The following is a 20,192-nucleotide window of genomic DNA, read 5'->3' as shown; positions in this document are numbered from 1 at the left end:
TCGTATTGAAGACCCAGATGTGGCTGAGCAGGCTGTCCTGGACGAATGTTGAGGCCACCATAGGTGCTAGCTCCATTCCCCAAGTTCTGATGGTAATCGAGGTCCAGCGATGGTCGTCTATCTGGGCCACTCAAGGGTTTCTCTGCACGGAGCACAACAGATCCACGATCGTTCTCACCTGTTTCACGCCTCACGCGGTCCGGAGTCTGAAAAACAGTCAATCTTAGGGTGAACGCGGAAAATAGTGTAAATTCTTTTGTATTTCGGCTTCAAGTGTTGAGAGTAAAGGTTAAGTGCCCTTTTTCGTTTAGATAATGATTTTTCTCAAATACTGTTCGTTGTAGCTTCAACAAATTGTGCAATTGTATTTGTACATGTTTCCTTTTATTTTGTTAGAAAAGGTAGTAATCATTTTTGGTGGAGTCACCTGTATTAAAGTGCTTCTTTGAAATGAAAAAAAAAAAAAACTAGTGCTCTCTGAACTTTCAGGTTCAATATAAGTGTAGTTACGGTGGCCACGAAGTAAACAAAATATTGCAGTTAAATTGACCACAATGTAAAGAAGAGTTATTCTTTCTTCCTTGTTGTTCATTTCAACAAGGATTATCAAGGGCTTTCCTAAGAACCCCGTATGAAAGAAGAGATGTGTACTCACGTAGGATTCTTCTACATCCTCGAGTTGAACTTGTTGGGCAGCAGTGTATGCGACTGCGCAGAGCAGAGCCAGTGTAAGGCCGATGAACTTCATGGCGGAGTACTTCAAAAGTCCTCGAAGTGCAGAACACAAGCTTCCTAATGCTCTCGAGTGAAGCTGACTGGTGTGAATGTCACATTTGACAGAAGCTTGGTCTTATATACTGAATTCTCATCGTGAGGTATCTACCAGGGGGTTCACCGTCGAGTTCTTATCCTCCTCTGTCTCTCTCTCTCTTTGTGCATTGGAGTTGTCTTGGTTCCGGGGAATTCCTCGCGTCGGGTCAGAAAGGGTCATTAGACCGAGTCAGCATGCACGCATTTGACGTAGCTGTGTAGTTCGAATCTGCGATCCGTTTGATCGAGTTTAGAACAATAGCTTTGGATCAGGTATGTGAGAACTAAACTTGAGTTGCTTTTTTTATACATATTGTATTGATATCTCAAATAGTTTCTAACGAATTTTACCCCAGGGATCACTTGATGAGACCCTTCTTAAATTAAGCTTTTCTCATGTTTTGAAAATTCTAAAATTATAATTTCCTTCTTCCATAGTTTCTAGAAATCAGCTTCCAACATTTTCTGTATCCACGTTTGCTGTATACCTGTGTTTCATCATTCGTGGGTGACAAGCGTAGCAAATTGCTCGTTTCAAACGATTCTAGAATCGTAACACGGTAATAGCATTCGCAGTATTTTTCAACGTGAAACGTTTTGTACGCCCGTTTGGAAAAAAATATCGTTTTATTTTCGATGAATGCGACGCTTTATGAACACGAGGAAACAATGGAGTCTGTAAAGTGGTTGTTCCCTGTCATAGTCGGCCTTCGTAGTTCGCAGAACGTACGTTCTGTCATTCTTTGCGAATAGGCACTGGAATTACTACAATTTGAATGTTTCTCAATTTTTATTTAATTATAGATGAATTGCATAATTTTTCTTTGAATTCGATAGGGACCCGTACAGAGTAGAACTTGTCAATATAACCTAAGGGAAAAGCTTTCTTATTGTTAGTTAATGAATATTACACGGTACGTTTAATCTTGAATGTTTATTAAAAATACAAACTTGGAAACTTAACTACAACTAATTTTAATCTATTAAAATAAACCATCTTGACAATTTTCAAACGTAATTTGAAAATTCCACCAAGAGGAAAAATGTGGTGTGGAATTAAGGAATCCCTTAAACTCGAAGAGCAAGAACTCTCGGGGAAACACAATTTCTATTTGCATAATTGTCTTCGAGCGAGCGAAACGTGATACTCGGCCGACTGTTTTGACGATTGTGTGTCAAGACGGAGATAACGATTAATCATCTCGACGCTAGTGCGTCCCCGTGGAACACATCTGTCACTTGAAGACATTACTCGAGTTTTTCCCCGCTAAGTTGACTCATTCTCTTGACTTTCCATTCTTTGCCATTCTAACGTTGACACTGCAGGCAGGCGTGACTCAATAGGTCAATTTTCTCCGATTTATAACCCTTAGCGAATTTTTCGTATGTGGAGTAAATAAACGTTTCACTTGTGCTGGAGTATCTATTAAAGATAATATCTTATCTTTGCTTGTATTTCTTCTTCTCTGCGTTTGTGTTAATTAATGTAAAATAAAATTTTCTGATTCGTAGTTTCGTTTTCTAAGGAAATTAATCTTAAGTATCCATTGGATGCGCATACTGTACGACTCGAGTAATGCGTCTCTTACTAACTACTTCTATTTACATTGGAATGTTTAAATATTGATGTTGGCATATTATCTGAATACCGACAATCATATTGTCCTTTAACTAGCTCGAATAAGTCATAACGTGAAATATGATACCACCGTCAATGTTTACAAACACCAATATCAAATTTAAATAACGATTCATGTACACATATATTGTCTCAGACGAGTAACCACGTATCAGAAACTTTTATTCTATATTTTTTTCTTTATTTTTACACGGTTCCATCATCTTACACTCGGTGTATTATAATCTGTATCCTGAAGAGGACTAATAAGGAAAATACCGAGTACCTTACCCTTAATTTATTATTAATTCAGTAAGTACGTTCCTTTTTCCTACGCAGGTGAATTTCCTGCTGACACAATTCACAGCACTGGTATTGGCCGGATTTTTAAGGACGTTCCTTAACCCATTCGCCGTAACAGCAGCCACCAGACATGTCTTTGGTCTCATCATTGGTCTCGCTCTTGGGTATTTCTGCTTTGGCAAGTAAGTCAGTCCGTGTCGTTGGACTTTAATTAATTGACCGAGAAGAAGTTTGACGAGTAAGAATAATGTCGTCGGGTGAAGTCATTAATCATTGAAATTATACAAGAGTGTTTACAATTATACACAAAAGGCCATGGGTTTTAAAAAAATTAATAGTTTGAGATAAATCGAGGAGGTTGAAATACCAATGTGTATTTATCAAGATTGCAGATAAATCTCAGTATCACTCGAGAGTTTTGAACGTATCAGAAGATGAGACGTTTACATGTCTCCATTCAGGTGCAAGTGGTCATGTTAAGCGCTTGATATGAAGATAAGCGGATATACAGTCTGTCGCACAAGTCTGCGTATACTCGTCTAATATGGTCGAAGTCGAAGTAAATTTACAATGTGTTCGTTATATAGCCATTCGAATACCAGATATTTAGAAAATATGAAATATAAAACATCTCTCGATTAATGAAAATATAGAAAACGAAAAATGTTGATGAATGAAACTTGTATATTGCAAAGTCTGTAGCTCCACCGACTGCAACTTCAATCATGATTCATGGCCAATCAAGGTTGCGTCGTTGTAGTTGCGGTAAGTGCTAATATTACGTCCCTATCCGCAAATACAGAGTTTAAGGGGATCAGAAGAAGAAAAGAAGCTTGCTATATTAATTCAGGTGATATCAGTCGAGATATTTCTGCAATGATCCGTCACTAGCATTTTTAAGTCGAGGTCGAATTATGTCACGGCCATTTTTAATTTATCAATGCCTTAAATCGAAACTACTGCATGGATTATTTCTTATCCAGGATTTGCTCTCACGCATTAATAAGAAAGAGTAGTTACGATTAAATGTAGAATTCTCTTTTATGTATAAACAATTGCAAACCTCGTCGTTATTAATTATGCAGTGTATAAAATCACCTGCACGAAGAAAATTTTTATTTTTATTATCCTTTCGATTAGATTTAAAAAAGTTAAGAGGAATCAACACGCCATGCTTTATGAATTTATATCTTTTTCCAGACAGACGATACACCTCGCGGGTCTCCCAGCATTATGTTACATAGTAATGCGAACACAGAATCCTCGCAATCTGCAGAGGCAAGTTACATGCAACCATACAATTATTCTGGTTACTATTGATAGAGCAAGTCCTTCCGTTTTGCGGACACGTAAATACGTGATTCAGAGATGGATAACATTTCATCTGAATAGTTAAATTCTCACAAATAAATTCTGGAGGACTTACTGTACTAATTATCATTGTATTAATTATCAGAACTTCGTTCGCTCGTAGAGTTCCATTTACGATAAGTAAAAATAGAATAGAGGAAGTAATAGTGCTTGACACTTTTTCTTATCGCTTCTAGGTACTGATAATGGCATAACTTACAGAAGTTAATTTTACAGGTTAATTATCTTTAATTTTACAATTTTAAAAAACAATATTATTTGTCATGTAACTAACGGAAATAGACATATGTCATCCCACATGATAAGAGAGGTATTTGTCCAACAAAAACAAAATTGTGACATTTTAATTTATGCTCCTATTAATGCCAAGAAATAATATACTACTCTCTCTTAACTCTAGCAAATCATAAATTTAATAAATAGTATAGTCTGGTAGAACTTAATATTTTTAAGAGCCTTTCGTTTCTCTCTTTATTTAAAAGAACTCGGGTTGGAAGGGGTTTAGTCGTCCAGCTTTCTCGGCTGCAGGATCAAATCTTAAACACAATAATACCTGGATCGATAGAGCATCGCATAGTGCAGTGCTCCTCTGACGTGCATTAGCCATACTATGCACGGTATTTCCGTATGTTTCTCCCCGTCTTCCATAAACTTCATTTACAAGAACGCGTACCCTGTTACGGCGCAGTAACACCGTTAAGTGAGAAGCCATCGTGAACACGTGAAAATCGCACTTGTACTCAACAATTTTTTTTCTACATGATCTACATGAAATCATCCCAACAAAAATTATTTTTGTATTATCCAATATATGTATAATAAACCCCCGGAAATAGATTTTCCATTAAGTAAATTGTTTTCGAAAAAAAAAAAAAAAAAAATGTTGAACGTAACTACGAATATCACGAATATCTTCTCTCCCTAAGATACTTTAGGCAAACATTAATTATTTAAAACTTTTCTGCAATTTTCCAAAAATTCAAGTTAAGTATCGATACCTATTCCACTGAAATTGGAAATCACTTTACCGTCTAGTTCCCGAGATACAACGTTCCAAAGTTGCGCGCTTTTCGAACGTTCCACTACTTCGAACAACTTTAATCATTTTGTTAATTTAGCGACACGCGCGTGAAAAATCGCGCGTTGATCGCGAGATATGAAACTCCGAAGCCTTTTCGCGTCTGTTGTCGTCATCCACGGTCGACGATCGTCCCTTGAACTTACTAACTCGTCTTGGTAACACGTTTCAGGGTTGTGCTGACGACCGCGTTGGCTTACTTATCATGCGTGCACTACCATCGACAGATGTACAATTATAGCTCGTATACGCTCGATATCACCGGTAAGTGTTGCTTGTCGTCTCCTGACGATCGTCACGAGTTCAGTTTCCGTCGTGTGTCTGTTTTGACATTCGATATTTGTGATTAAATACATTTCATTTCAATATATATTATGAGTTCCTATATGAATAAAAATAAGTCACTTAAAAGCTTGAACAACCTTCCTCCGAAATTCTCGTTGTAAAATTTCCCTTCTCATGCTCCAATCTTTCTTGGCTTTACGAATATCCACAGAGTACAATACAAATTTTTTGAAAAGGTAGAATAGATCCCCTCCCCACCCCCCGCCCCTCCCCCCCAAAGAAAAAGAAACAGAATACATGGCGAATTGAGTAACCTCCTCCATTTCAAAGTCGGTTAAAAATGTACGAAACTGATTATATGGCAGGACCGCTGATGGTGATCACACAGAAGGTGACCAGCCTGGCGTACAGCATACACGACGGCTTGACACGCCGCGAGGAGGAACTCACACCATCGCAGCTTCATCAAGCCGTGAAGTGAGTTGACGTCTTCCACTAACGGACGTTTATTCCGCTAGTGCACGATACCAGAAGGCAAAGAACGGCTACGCCGTTTCTTATGCGACATTTCATTCATATTCAAGAGCCGCCCCCTCGTCGTCGCGCGATGACTCAGGTCTAGCCGCTTCATTTCATCGTAGGCTGCGATAAAATCCATTATGCATGATTTATTTTAGAAAGATGCCGAGCACTTTGGAGTACTTTAGCTACGTCTTCCATTTTCAAGCTCTGATGGCCGGTCCGGTGATACTGTATCGTGATTACATGGATTTCATTCAAGGACACAACCTAAGTGGACGGAAAGCTCTGACGGTAAACACGATTGCAAACGTTTTTCTCTGTACAGGGCGATCTAAATTAAGCGGACCTAAGAATTTTCATTCGGAATTTTCAATTTACATTTCTCCATCGTTTTGAAAGTACCACCAGACAGTGAAACAATTTTTAAAAGATTCCGCCATAGAAACAACGTATTTGTTTAATATAATTTAAAAAAAATGGTTAAAAATATTTTTGTCTGCGCTGAAATAATTTTTATTTGATACTTCCATGTCTTCGCTATAAGCACGTGATACAAACTCGCACTGATCGACCGACCAAACCAAGACTGATCGAATGAATAGGTAAATTATGCTTCCAGGGCTGCGACAAAAGCTCCAGTCACTACGACGAGATAGTCCTGGAGCCATCCCCTACACCCGTCGTGATAAAAAAAGTCATAGTAAGCGTACTATGTGCCGCCATGTTCGTGACTTTCATTCCAACGTACTCGATTCAAAGACTGAAAGGTTCGATCCGAGCATCTGTTTGGTATTCATGCGCGCGTTTACTTTCTTGCTATGACGAAGCTATGTTTTCCTTTCAGAGAAAGAATTTTTAGAGAACACGACGGTAATCCAGAAGTTCTGGTACTTGATGATGGTTACGATGTTGGTCCGTTTCAAGTATTACCACGCTTGGATTTTTGCTGACGCGATCTGCAATAATTCAGGAATTGGGTACAACTGGTCTGCTAAAGACGGCGAAAACAACTGGAATCTGTACTCCAACGTCGATGTCGCTGGTTTCGAGGTATTCCTTCGTTATTGCTACTTAACACGTTGGGTGCCAAACTAAAACTGGTGAAAATTCCTATAAAGTTAAAATTTTATCATTATCAATTTTATTACCTTTGAAATTAATTTGTTTAGTTCCTTAATGGAAAGTCCTATCACCCATTTCTGGGTGACGCACAGTGTGATATTTCAGCGATCTAGCGGGACAAAACTTGTGTGATACAATATCTAAAAACAAAAAACAAAAAAAAAAATAAAAAAAAGACAGAAGCGACGTGCCTGCAGATGTAAACGAATTTAGAAATGATCTATTGTACGAAATTATTTTAATTTTCAGTTGTCCGTGAGTTTGAAGGACAGTATCGATAGTTGGAACAAAGGAACCACAAAGTGGCTGAGGTATATCGTATATGAAAGAGTCAAATCCAATAAAATTTTGTGGACGTATGCCCTTTCCGCTTTGTGGCACGGGTTCTACCCCGGTTACTATATGACGTTCGCTAACGGAGCCTTCTTCACCATGGTATCGAGAATTGTAAGTCGATCGCGAGTGAATAACCCCACATAAAATAGTATATCGTATATAAAACATTATTCCTTATGAAAATACAATTCATGGTTGATAAGCTTCCATTTCTTATTCCGACAGAGTCGTCGCAACATTCGCCCGTACTTTTTAGGGTCCAAAAGTAAAAAGTTCCTTTACGATGCGCTTACTTTCACTGCAACACGAATTACGATGTCCTATATAGCTTTCAGCTTTGTACTCTTGGAATTTATGCCAAGTATTCGAGTGTACCTGTGAGTAACTCCAAGGAGAAATATTTTCCGTCTAAACTATACGCGATATGATAACGTGTTTCCATTTTTGTTTTTTTTTTTTAGGTTTTTATACCTGATCCCACATTTAATGGGCCTAGCTATAATAATCGTCGCACCACGTCTTCCGAAGATTCCACCGCACACAAAGGTCGCCGATAAGGGACCAAACGGTTCTCAGGAATTAGTCAACGGGAATGCGCGCAAAATCATGTGAAATCTATTTCAACGCGACCGAACGGTCACGAGAGAAACATATTTTTTATGAATGTTTTACTATACATCTAAATATTATGTATATATTATATAAACACGCGCACATATATACGTACGATATTTATTGTTATGAAGTGTTAACGATACAGATTTTATGTCGAGCGTGTAAAGAGTATAGTTGTTTTATATAATGTGAGTGAATAATATCGTATATTTATGAGTGTCTCGTGTATATGTTAAGAAAGGAGACCGTTTGCCGTTTAATGTTCGCCAGCAAATAGAAGAGACCTGGCAAAGCTGCAGATTTTATTGTTCGCGCGAATACACGATGATCATCTTTAGCATTTTTATGTTCCTTTTCCTCCCTCCCCTTTTCTTATCGCGGTGTTGCCGTAAGTATTATTAATAGACTGTAACATTTACTTAGGACATATTACACAGTTTTAATTATGAGAGTTGATGACCGATTTTACAGTTTTATACTTTTCGTATCCGCAATAATATCGTTATTAATTTTAAATAAATCTGAATATTTATTTATCAACCATTATTCTTAAATATTTTATTGACGGCAATAGTGCTTATGAATCGATAACAGAAGATTAGATATTTTTCGGAAATGAGACTAATCTTCAAGACCCATTACATAAGTATGAATTTAAACTAGTAATGTAGACTCGTGATATATATGCTATATTTTTATAATACTGCTTTGAAACGCGAATAATCATTTTACTGCGTGATTTTATAGATTTCTAAAAGAACTTAAACACTTCTAAATTATTGATAACTTAACTTGCTACATTCGATTACTGTTCGGACGTTAAACTTATTAAATAAAGCTTCAATGTGTAGGTAAGTAATTTATTACCCTTTTGGTTATTTCTAATAAAGGATTAGAGAATTTACCGAACTTTGCATAGCAGGTTAATTTTAGCAAAATAGTTGTATATCGAAATATAAATTCGCTGATAAATTCGATTTATTGCTCCTTTGGTTATCGTTGATAATATGTTATTAGATGAGTATTTATTGGACCATACAGAACAGCTTAACAAGCTTATTAAGCTATTTGGTATGGTCCAATAAATACTCATCCAATCGTTATAATGTTTGACCGCTCACCTTGGACCTGCATAAAGAGTTAAACACGAATTCTGTATAATAAACTGAAAACTGGAACTGAAAAATGACTTTTAAGTTTTTATTCTTTATTTTTGAATCTAAACGTCGGATGAATAATCCGTAAAGGGTTGAGTACTTAAGAATAGAAAAATTCGACGAAATAGGGGAGTCTCATCGGTAAACAAATGTTTATTATGTTAAAATCACGCTGGTGCAGCGTGCCATCGCGCGAAATCCGTTTCGTCGCGATGTCATCATCCTCCACGTGCCAGCGTCGTCACCGCGACGTTTCGAATAACTATAGCCGCAGCATGGGCATTCACTGATGCTTTTCGCGATTATTTTCACTCGCTGCCTAATGGAATACCGTCCTCATAATCGGGTAAAGAGAAGCACCGAAACTGTTCAGCACTCCCGAAGCCTTATTAGACAGGGTGCCGGCGGCCACTTGGCTGGTAGAATCCTTAGTGTGATCATCGCGATCGAACCGCGACGATCGCGAGTCACCGATAGATAGATACGCGCTCCTTCGATCCAAGGAATATCATGGTAATTTGATTCGTCGATCCGTTGAACGGTGGATGTGCAAAGGACAGTGAAAAAAGTTAGCAATTTCAAGTTGTAAAAACGAAAATTGTGCTCGATTTCTGTTGTCTGGCGCTTAGAGATCGGTGTTTAGGTATATAGAGTGTGTTTGGATATTGAACGCAATGAAAGTATCGAAATTGGAACCTTTGTTTGCTGTAGAATATATAGGGAATGATGTGTAGGTGATGCGGGGGACAACAATTGAAAATCACTAGCAACGACGGAATAATACTTGTTCGACTCGATTGCTTGAGCACCTTCAAGGAATTGCACTTTGGGGTGATGAACTCGTGAACTCTTCAATGGCCTTTGCACGCCCAAGAATACGGTGTTAATTATTTAGTTTCGTAGACAACTATTTTCTACTATTATATTTATGAAGCACAACAAAATGTTACTTCTCTTAGCGAAAAATCCCAACGCTAAATTGTCCAAAAGACTTAACCCAAGTTTGTATTTCGCAAACGAAGATTGATTGATTCGCAGAATTTGGCAACGATGGTGAGACTGGGGTACGTTATGGTGATCGTCACACTGATTCTAATGACGTGGGCGTCCGTGGTCAGGATGCATGAATTGCCCGTGCAGTATCCGCCGTGCTTCTTCAACCCCCTGTGCACTTGCTCGAAAGCCATCCCCGATCTCGGTATAGTCACCTGTTACAACGTTCCCATGCCGCGGATACCTCAGCCAATCAACTCCTCGAAGGTGTTCATGCTGCAATTGGAGAACAATGGACTGATGTTTCTGCAGCCGCAATTTCTCATGAACACAGGTACCAAGAATGCCACAAACTCGATTACCACATTTAACTATCACATTACTACTCAATTACAACATTAATTTATTCAGAGAAGAATCGATTTCTGTAAAAAGGATGCAAGGTTCCATTTAAAAGACACAAGTGCAAATACATACGTTGAAACTGCACTAATGCATCCAAATAAAAAATATTCCTTATCAATTATTTATCAAAGATATATTTCTTTTCCATCATTTTCCTCTTATTTGGATCATTTGTTGGTAAAGGACCTGCAGTTTATACCAGGGTGCCAGAATCTCTCAGTACACTGATCATTTTAAGAGATTACCGTGTAGGAGCATAAGGAAATAGGGGTTAAAGGGCATCGGCCGGCCGTCATCGATTACGTTACAGACAAACGATACGTGGCAGTTCAGTTTTCACGCACACGGTGCTCCCCTATCTCTCAGGTCTCTACAACCTACGGATCAAGCATAATCCCCTGGCCGACATCCCGGACGAAGCTTTCCTAGGGCTTGAGAGATCGTTATGGGAGCTCGAATTACCCTACAATCGCCTCGAGAGGGTGCCCAGCAGGTCGTTCAGGCATTTGCAGAAGTTGCAACTTCTCGATCTGACAGGTACTTCCTCTTTCGATACCTTCGATGTCCTCCTTCGTAGCACGACTCGAGGAGGGGCCAATTTATCTTAAACTGATTTTTAACATGTGGAAAATACGACAGAAACACATAGAATTATATGCAATTATACAGTCAGTCGTATATTTCATAATATTTCATTCTATATAATTGCATATAGTTTTACATGCTTCTATTGCATTTCAGAATATATAGAATATAACATTTATGGAATGTGACATTTTTACACAATGAAAACATAAAAATACAATGCAAAATCGTCTGAAGTTGTTAAATTTTCCAACTTTGATGTATTAGTTAGAAACACCATCTAACATTGCTTCCTCAAACCAGAAACATATTTCCCTTTTGATTTCCCTGATTATTAGAGCCTAGTAATTTGAACAACTCCTTGCAACAATACCTTCCCCCTATGAGCTCCACGTGGAATGCACTCGTTACCTCGACAGGCAACAAGATATCCAAGATAGCATCGGATAACTGGCGAGGCCTGGAGAATTCTCTGCAGAAGCTGCGACTGGGGCGAAACGCTATCGACAGACTTCCAGCTGACGCGTTCGCTGGCCTCACGTACTTGGACATGCTCGATCTGAGGGAGAACAACCTGAAGGAGATCGATCCTTCGGTGTTCAGGGACGGCATGGCTCATCTGGTGCATTTCTACCTAAATGGAAATCAACTGCCCAACATCCCCTACTCGCAGCTGTCGTCCTTGAAGAGAATAAAGATCCTCGATCTGAGCTACAACAGGATCTCCAGGATGCTGAACCCTCAGCAGGAGCCAGAGATCAGGGGGCTTCAACTGTCCTTGGATACTCTGAGGCTGGACTACAATCAGATCGAAGTTCTCATGCCTGGCGACTTTCAGCACTTTTTCAAGGTCAACAGGACTTACCTCGACGGGAATCCTCTGACCTTGATCGAGGTAGGGTTGAAAGTGAAAGTCACACTGTTGATGCAAACATATACATACATATATTAAAATGATAATAATAAGTGAAAGTACTAAAAAGAAATGTAATTAATGATTTCTAAGTATCGATGAATGCGTCGAAATGGTAGTATTTATCATTAATCAAAGACTCTGATGAAAAGTAGCTGAAAATTTGAACGATGCGCTTCAGGAGGGCGCATTCAGGGACTCGAGGATACGAGAACTCTACTTCACCGATTGCGACCTAATGGATGTCGATTCCGCGGACTTTGCAGGCCTGGAATCGTCCTTGGAACTGCTAGATCTCTCTGGAAACAATATCACCGCTCTTCCGAGCCCCATCTTCCAGGAATACGATTTTCTGCGGACTCTCAGTTTCCGCGAAAACAAGATCCAGACCTTCTCTCCAGGTAAGATGAAAAATCCCATAATGTATCCTACTATCCTACTGCCATTTCAATCATCATTTCATTCCTATTGGTTCGTACATTCAATAGACACTTCTTTCTTATGGCACACTCGATTATTTTCGCTGAATTATTTTCGAATGAAGTTTGGTTATTTGACGTTCCTACTACTAATAATAATTATTATTTCTTGATTTTTTATAAAGGACGAACACATGTTCGATATAAAAGTATTTATTTGAGTGTGTATATACATACGTGCATAAACGTGTGTATACGTTCTTATAATTTGACGTTTATTTACGAAAGATGTGTATACACGAAACTGATAAATGAAACCTTGATGACGAAAGATACTACGCATAGTGTCTAAAATGTTCAATTGCGAATTACGTATTTGTATGTGTTGTAAATTCGACACAGTACTATATTTATTTGCTGATTTACTTGATATGTTTGGTTGACAACGCGTTATCAGTGGAGGTGTTCAACGGTTTCCAATACTCCCTGTACAATCTGGACCTGAGCGGGAAGGAGAACAGCGTGGTGTCCCTTCAGGATCTAAGACAGATGAGGAACATGCGATTCCTTTCGATCTCGAGGATGCCACAGTCGACACTATCCCCGGAGGATTTCATGGAGTACGGAATGGATATCAAGGAGCTTCACATCGTTAAGAGCAATTTGAACACCATCAAGAGCCACGCTTTCATGCACGTTCGAGGGATCAAGTACCTAGATTTCTCAGAGAATGCCATCTCATCGATAGAGAACGAGGCCTTCTCGGAGGTAATTCCATCGCTTTTCTTCAATTTTACTTGAGAAAAAGAAAGTTACTTTGTTCCATTACGTCTCGACGCGACGAATTCATCAAATCCAACCGTTGAAGACTGAAAAGAATTTTCATTTCGACATCAAAGCGATTAAAGCTGGGTTTATGACTCGAAAGTAATCCTCTGACAGATGAAAAAGAAATTTTCTGTTTTCTCAGTGATGAAGATTGAGAATTACTTTTGCAATCAATTCTGGAGCAAATCAAAGTCAAATTTCGATTTATTCGAAATCCAGGACCCGATTTTCACCTGTCTCGCTCCATTGTCTTATTTTACAATATACGAAATTCGATCTGCAGATTTTCATTGCCATTGTTACGATTCTCTTCTACGATTCGTTGGAAGAGAGACAAACGACTCATTGGCCTTTCGAGTTATGCTAGTTGCATTTCTAATAGCCGCAACCATACAAACTCGCAGTGCACTCGATCGATGAGAATCAGTTATTTACCTTAATATTTAATTGAACTAGATTCGAATGGCATACGTAAAGGCCTTGATAGCCACGGATAATTCCAATAAAGTGTAACAAATACTTGACCCGTTTAGAAGCATCAGACATCATAACGTTTCACGTGTATCGGAAACTGAAGTTGTCGTTCGAAAAGCATTAGGTATTAACGGTCTAGGACGTTGTCGTGATAAGTCTTATCCTAATTCGCTAAACAATTTCTTTTCGCATCGATAATAACCACGAGTTTGAAATACCTGTTATAGTAGAAAAAAATATATTAGATGCAGAAATTAATTCTATGCTTATGCATTCAATCATTTATAAATGCAGTTTAAGTAAAAATATTTTACATTGCTATTAAGTTCTGTTAATAATATTTATTTTGTCTCGAACAGCAAATTAGACAGATTTCTTCTTATACTATAACACAAATTTGAAATGGTCTGATTAATATATTTTGTTAGGTGGGTCATTCTCTTCTGACGTTAAGAATGTCTCACGGCCTGTCATCTTCTTTCTCCGAGATACCGAACTCACCCTTCAAGTTCCTGACGAATCTGCAACATCTGGACTTCAGCAACAACAAAATTAAATCCATGCCAGACACGTCGTTCCATTTCATGAAGAGGATCAAACGAATCGAGTTGCAGGATAACGAAATCGATAGCATCAGAAAGGGCACGTTCCAGGTAAAGTTCTTCGGGTCACAATTTCTCTCCCTTGTATTGCCACACTCCTCAAAGTTAAGCGACTTAATTGAAATATTAATTCTACGTACAGTTATTCTACCAGTATAGTTAGATCAATGATTTTTCTGTTCTACAGGGTGACATACATTCGTCCCTCGAGGAAGTGAATTTCGCGTTCAACAAGATCCAAACAATTCAAACCCACACGTTCGTCGACCTGCCCAGATTATCGACGATAAATTTAGAGGATAACGCTATAGATAGAATCGAAAGACGAGGGTTTATGAATATGAAGCTGCTCAAGTACATTAACCTGCGTGGCAATAAAATAAAGGACATCACGGACGAAGCATTCCAGGTGAGTCTCGTACTCTCTATGTATATTCAAATTTGTCTAAATTAAATGGTAAGCTTAATATTTCCAAATAAATGTTTCATTATTAATATGCACGTGAATAAATTTGAGATTAATGGGACTGACTGTATTTATAATAGAAAATCGAATGGTTAATAAATTGTAACAAGGAAATAATGACAACTGAAAAGTAGTAAATAATTCTAGTTATTACTATTATTTTATGTGTTACAGAATCTGCCGGATTTAGAGTTCCTCGACCTCGCGTACAACGATCTGAGCGAGTTCGATTTTGCCTCGTTCGATCAAGTGGGAACACTGTCCTCGTTCAAAGTCAACGCAAGCCACAACGAGATCCCAAAACTTTGGATTAATAGCACCACGTTTACGCCTGCTACCACCAGTAAGCCCTTTGTTAAATACTTTCCACGAACCTCGTTTAACGACCGTAAAAAGATTTCCCTAAGCCCCCTAAATGAAAGTCGATGAAACCCCGTTGTTTACAAATTGGAATCGATGCTACTTCCGGCCTTCGTTTGCTTCCCTTACGCAATCCAACCGAATGTTAAGACTTCGCTCCTCCCTAGCGGGATCGTTGACACGTTTATTTATCGATCCAATAAGTAAATAATTACTTTATACCATGTATTTTATAATAATAATAATAGTAATAATAGTCTCTTCGTTGCCTCGCAGTTGGTGGCTCGATACAGTCAAACATCAAGGTCCTCGACCTTAGCTACAACAACATCTCGGACATAATGAAGTACTACTTCAAACCAGTGGAGTACTCGTTAACACACCTGCACATGTCCCACAACCAACTGACCAACGTCACCCAAGGTGTCTTCGGGAACATGCCTCACCTGCAGTGGCTCGATCTGAGCCACAACGACCTATTGGAGATCGACTTCGACTGCTTCAGGAACACGAAGAACCTCCAGGTCCTGTTCCTCTCGTGGAACGAGCTCATGGAGTTACCAGCTGAAGCTTTCAGGCCCCTGAAGAAGCTGAGGATCGTCGACCTCTCCCACAACAAAATGAGAACACTGCCTGACAGCATGTTCTTGGACACGAACATCGAGAGCCTGGATCTTTCTCATAATCAGTTCATGAGACTGCCAATGAAGACCTTTTCAATTTCCGCTGCTGCGAGTCTCTCCATGCTGGACATGTCTTGGAACTCGCTGTCGGGGATTCACACCACCGACGGCATATTCAGATTACGAGTTCGTTTCGCTCAGCCTTTATATAAACTTGCACGGTCATTCTAGGGATTCCTAAACACGTCTGGGGAGTTTAAATTCAATATTAGGAGTGCCGAACGCACCACGCAAATTAGCTTTATTTAATGCTTTGGGCAGGTTGGGTTGGGTCGTTGGTGATAGATTCAAAAATGTGTAGCTTGAGGAAAATATAAGGGTTATCAAGGGTTAATCTCTTTCTTTATCTCCACTGTAGATCTCCACTTCCTTTCCGTGCCAAACTTTTAACGCACCCAAAAATTAATAAAAAGTGAATGAACCCTACTCAATGATTTATTTCAGAGTTTAACGTGGCTAGACCTGTCCTACAATCGATTGATCAGGCTCGACGATGGGGTGTTCTCCGACATGCCCTACCTGACTCATCTCGACTTGAGTCACAACAAACAGCTGCTCCTGGAGTCTCGCGGAAGAACATTCCACGGTTTAGAGGACTCGCTCCTTTATCTAGATTTGAGCAATATTTCGCTCTTGAGTGCAAGTATTATAAAAACAAGCATCCAGTATCGGGAAACAAGGATTCGCGTAATAGCGAAGATGTTATGTTTAGGTGCCAGACTTGCCGCTGCGACGACTACAAACGTTGTACCTGGCGCACAACGAGCTGGCATCGATACCGCCAGAGATGGCATCGAACTTGACGTCCCTACACTACCTGGACCTGAGTGCCAACGATCTGACGGTGGTGCCACTGATCACGCACACCCTCCCCGAACTGAAAACCTTCAGTCTCGCGGACAATCCCATCACAGCTGTCACCAACACTAGTTTCTTAGGAATCGCCGACAGCCTCGAGGAACTGGACATAAGACGGTTGTCTCTGTCGACGTTTGAAGTAAGTCTTCTTTTCGTTGGAATGTTTGAGCTTTCAATGGTCCTAATACTTGTACTGCTAATATTTTGTTAATTTTAAACATCGAGTTCCCTTCGATTGAAATATAAATATTTCTTGGATTGCAGTCAGGCGCTCTCTGCAAAGCCACCAAACTTCGCAAGCTATATATAACCGCTTACAACGGCGTGAAGAATTTCAACTTCCCCAACATCTTAGAGTACAACCATGGCCTGAGGCATCTAGTCATCGACGTAGGTCTAAAATTAATTTTGCACTTCGAGTATTCCAATCAGGATACATACACGGTGTCGAGTCACTAATTTATAAAAAGTCGAGGGAAGCTTAGATATCGAATGTTTTGATTTCAGGTACAAAATGACACGGATCTGGAAAAAGAGATGAAAGGAAAGTTCCCTTACAAATTGTTCAACATAACGTTGACCGGTCGAGCTCTGAAGAACATACACATAGATATACTACGAGTACGCATTTGTAATATTTCTCTGAAACAGTTAAAAAATATTACTGCAATACTTAATGCCCCGTAATGTTAAATGATGTACGAGAAAGACAGACGAATACAAAGAATTCGTTTTGTACTTTATAAATTTTTATACAATATCAAAGAATTGAAACCAGTAAAATATTTTCAAAGAGTTCATCTTTAATTGATTACATTGAATTCACTCAGAAACCATATTGCTCAGGTTTCCAATGGCTCTGGTACTTAGACTTGACGAAGGCTCTGGAGAAATTGTATTTTTTCTAGGGAATAAGGAATCCACACTTGAATTTCGGGATGTACAATACCAGCGTGGATAGCGTACCGAAGATGATGTTCGAGAACGCGGAATGGGTGAGAAACGTAACCGTTCATCTTCATCACAGCGACGTACGGACGCTCCATAATCCCTCGAATGGGTACAAACCGGGAGTTCCTGGGAAACGGTTTCTGATGAAGCTCACGGTGACAGGAAGTTACTTCACTTGCGACTGCGATATTGGGTGAGGCCCTCTTCTTTATTTAAATACGAACGAGTTGAAACGAGCACTTCAGAAATGAGAGCTCTCTGTTCCAGATGGATGGAAACATGGCAAAGGAAGCACAGACAGTACCAAGAGGACCGGTGCAGCACTTACAGCGAGTTTAAGAATTTCGAAAGGGACGAAGAGGACGACGAGTTCGACTGCTGGAACAATAACTGGGACGACGATCTCCGAGAAACGTTTTGCATGAACAAAAACAACATTTCCGTGCTGGAAGCACTGAAAGATGATCTAGAGTGCGGGTGGGGTGGGGCTGGATACGTCGGAGCTCCTCATCGTCTCGCTCTGCTTTGCGGCGTCATCCTCGCGGCAGCGATTTACTGAGTACAAATCTTCGTGTACTCGAATTTCACACTTTTCGGCTCGGTCACCGTTCTTTTCCTCACGACGCACCGGTGCCTCGAAATGCAAATGTTCCAGTGCAGTATTTGTTTATTTCATTTTTAAACAGAAAAGACATCGTAGACGGTACAAACATCATCATTAGAAATCATAAACGTTTCGAGCTCTGATAGAATTTAAAAGTTCTAAACGTCTATTATTACAGATAATAATAATGTTTTTCAAAGAAGAATTTTGTATTAGACGTGTGTACAATTTGAAATTGTTAATTTTCGTTTTCAGCAACCAAAGAACACAGATGTGATTGCGTTTGTTTATGGTGACAAGAATATTGTACAACGACGTGCAAAACTCATCAGATAATTGCGTCTATAGTTCTACTACGAAGAAAGAAATATTTCTTCTGAATAAATAAAAGGTTTTTCTGTATTATTCTAAAGCGAAGCTCGAGAAGGCACACTTTGGAAATATTTGCACGCCGCTGTACGCGAGAAGCCATTGAATAATCATAATGTAATATTAAATCATTTCAGCGATGTGTACGTATATACCAACGTATTCGGATTTACTTAGCGATAAGTATCAGTATTTATAAGTAGCGGTAGTTTACTTATTCACAGGTAATTTTAATAACCTTCGAGTATAGTGACTCGGTGATATCCATTTATCATTCTCGACGATGATTTTAGTTATCGATGCTCATGATGCGGTCATTGCTTAACCCTAGGAGCATTTCTGGGATCTTTACTGATTCTAGTCTATTCATATAAACACGATAAAAGGTACATTAACATGATATTATAATTATGAAAGTATAAAAGAAGTTATATTAGAAGTATATAAAGATCGTAAAAGACCCAAAAGGGATATGGAAAGACTGCAGAAATTATCCTAGGGTTTACGCTATTCGCACAAACGTGATCACATCCACGATCGTTGTTTCAACGACATTCCCAACTTTTTTCCACGAAATAGTTTCTAGACCTGCATCCTAATCCGACGCGTCGTAGAGAAAATGAAGTTTCTGCACATCCCTTCGTTTCTTCGCCTTGAGCAGCACGCTTCAAATCAATGAGACTGTCAAATGAATATTCAGATACTCGTACAAAGTGTAAATCATCGGAATCAGCAGGAATTGAGGTTTCACTCATTTCGTAGTAATTAGTTATTCTTCTTGGGATCGTTGTATAAAAGTAACACAGTAGCGTCGTATTCGACTCCTCGTTTCCTTCGCGCCATATTGTCGTTGAATTAAGATCTCGCGAACATAAAAATATATCCATACTAATACGTATTTTTACAACGACAAATGGGTATTGACTTTCGAAAGGCGAAACTTTTCAAATTTTAGACACCATTTTGTCAATTTTTGAAGAAGAAGATTGCAATTCCTTCTGTTTTTCGAATCTCTTGTAAAAAGATACTCACTTTCTTCGTTTCGCGAGGTTTTAATTCGACAAGAAACGTGTTTCAACGTTTCGTTTAATCGCCAGGATGTAAAAGGCATCCTGATTTAATATTCGAAAGGATCAGAGAATATATCGAGCGTAAGATCAGACAGACTTTAACATACGTTCTCAAATGATGTCCTGTAACTCGACAGTAAAAGGATTTTATACCTATCTGTTAAAAAAAAAAAACAAAAAACAGAATATTCGCTTGCAAATACATACATGCCGTCGACACGACATTTTTTAATAAAATTGCACCGAATATACGAGAAACGTTTTCCGTTATTATTTACAACCTTCCATCTTTAATGTACATGAACATTAATTCTTTCGGTACATAACATTGGTAAAATAGAATGAAATAGACAAAACAGTAAATAACATTAACAAAGTAAAGCAGATGTACTCGC

The 20,192-nt window shown here is 38.9% G+C and overlaps 2 protein-coding genes across 2 annotated transcripts in view; both read left to right on the top strand.

Moving 5' to 3' along the window:
* Positions 1-8,400, top strand: part of LOC128885497 (lysophospholipid acyltransferase 6) — a 20,217-nt gene extending 11,817 nt beyond the window's left edge. Inside the window, exons 2-11 of the mRNA XM_054139576.1 lie at positions 2,768-2,913; positions 3,932-4,009; positions 5,353-5,444; positions 5,831-5,942; positions 6,143-6,278; positions 6,607-6,754; positions 6,832-7,037; positions 7,359-7,556; positions 7,671-7,822; positions 7,907-8,400. Of these exons, the coding sequence (XP_053995551.1) occupies positions 2,768-2,913; positions 3,932-4,009; positions 5,353-5,444; positions 5,831-5,942; positions 6,143-6,278; positions 6,607-6,754; positions 6,832-7,037; positions 7,359-7,556; positions 7,671-7,822; positions 7,907-8,057 (1,419 nt within the window). The 3' untranslated portion in view covers positions 8,058-8,400. The remainder of the gene's footprint in view (positions 1-2,767; positions 2,914-3,931; positions 4,010-5,352; positions 5,445-5,830; positions 5,943-6,142; positions 6,279-6,606; positions 6,755-6,831; positions 7,038-7,358; positions 7,557-7,670; positions 7,823-7,906) is intronic.
* Positions 8,401-9,571: 1,171 nt separating this feature from the next.
* Positions 9,572-20,055, top strand: LOC128885493 (chaoptin). Its single transcript, XM_054139567.1, has 16 exons — positions 9,572-9,730; positions 10,256-10,544; positions 10,982-11,152; positions 11,620-12,095; positions 12,295-12,514; positions 12,990-13,300; positions 14,263-14,487; positions 14,624-14,845; positions 15,077-15,245; positions 15,539-16,071; positions 16,390-16,584; positions 16,658-16,942; positions 17,068-17,193; positions 17,311-17,424; positions 17,712-17,947; positions 18,022-20,055. The coding sequence occupies exons 1-16, from the start codon at positions 9,728-9,730 to the stop codon at positions 18,311-18,313; spliced, it is 3,867 nt and encodes a 1,288-aa protein (XP_053995542.1). The 5' UTR covers positions 9,572-9,727; the 3' UTR covers positions 18,314-20,055.
* The last annotated feature ends 137 nt before the right edge of the window (positions 20,056-20,192 follow it).

This window comes from Hylaeus anthracinus, unplaced genomic scaffold, assembly GCF_026225885.1.
Source record: "Hylaeus anthracinus isolate JK02 unplaced genomic scaffold, UHH_iyHylAnth1.0_haploid 11981, whole genome shotgun sequence".
Classification (NCBI taxonomy): domain Eukaryota; kingdom Metazoa; phylum Arthropoda; class Insecta; order Hymenoptera; family Colletidae; genus Hylaeus; species Hylaeus anthracinus.
Note: the sequence above shows the minus strand (reverse complement) of the source record. Positions and strands in the feature narration are given on the sequence as shown.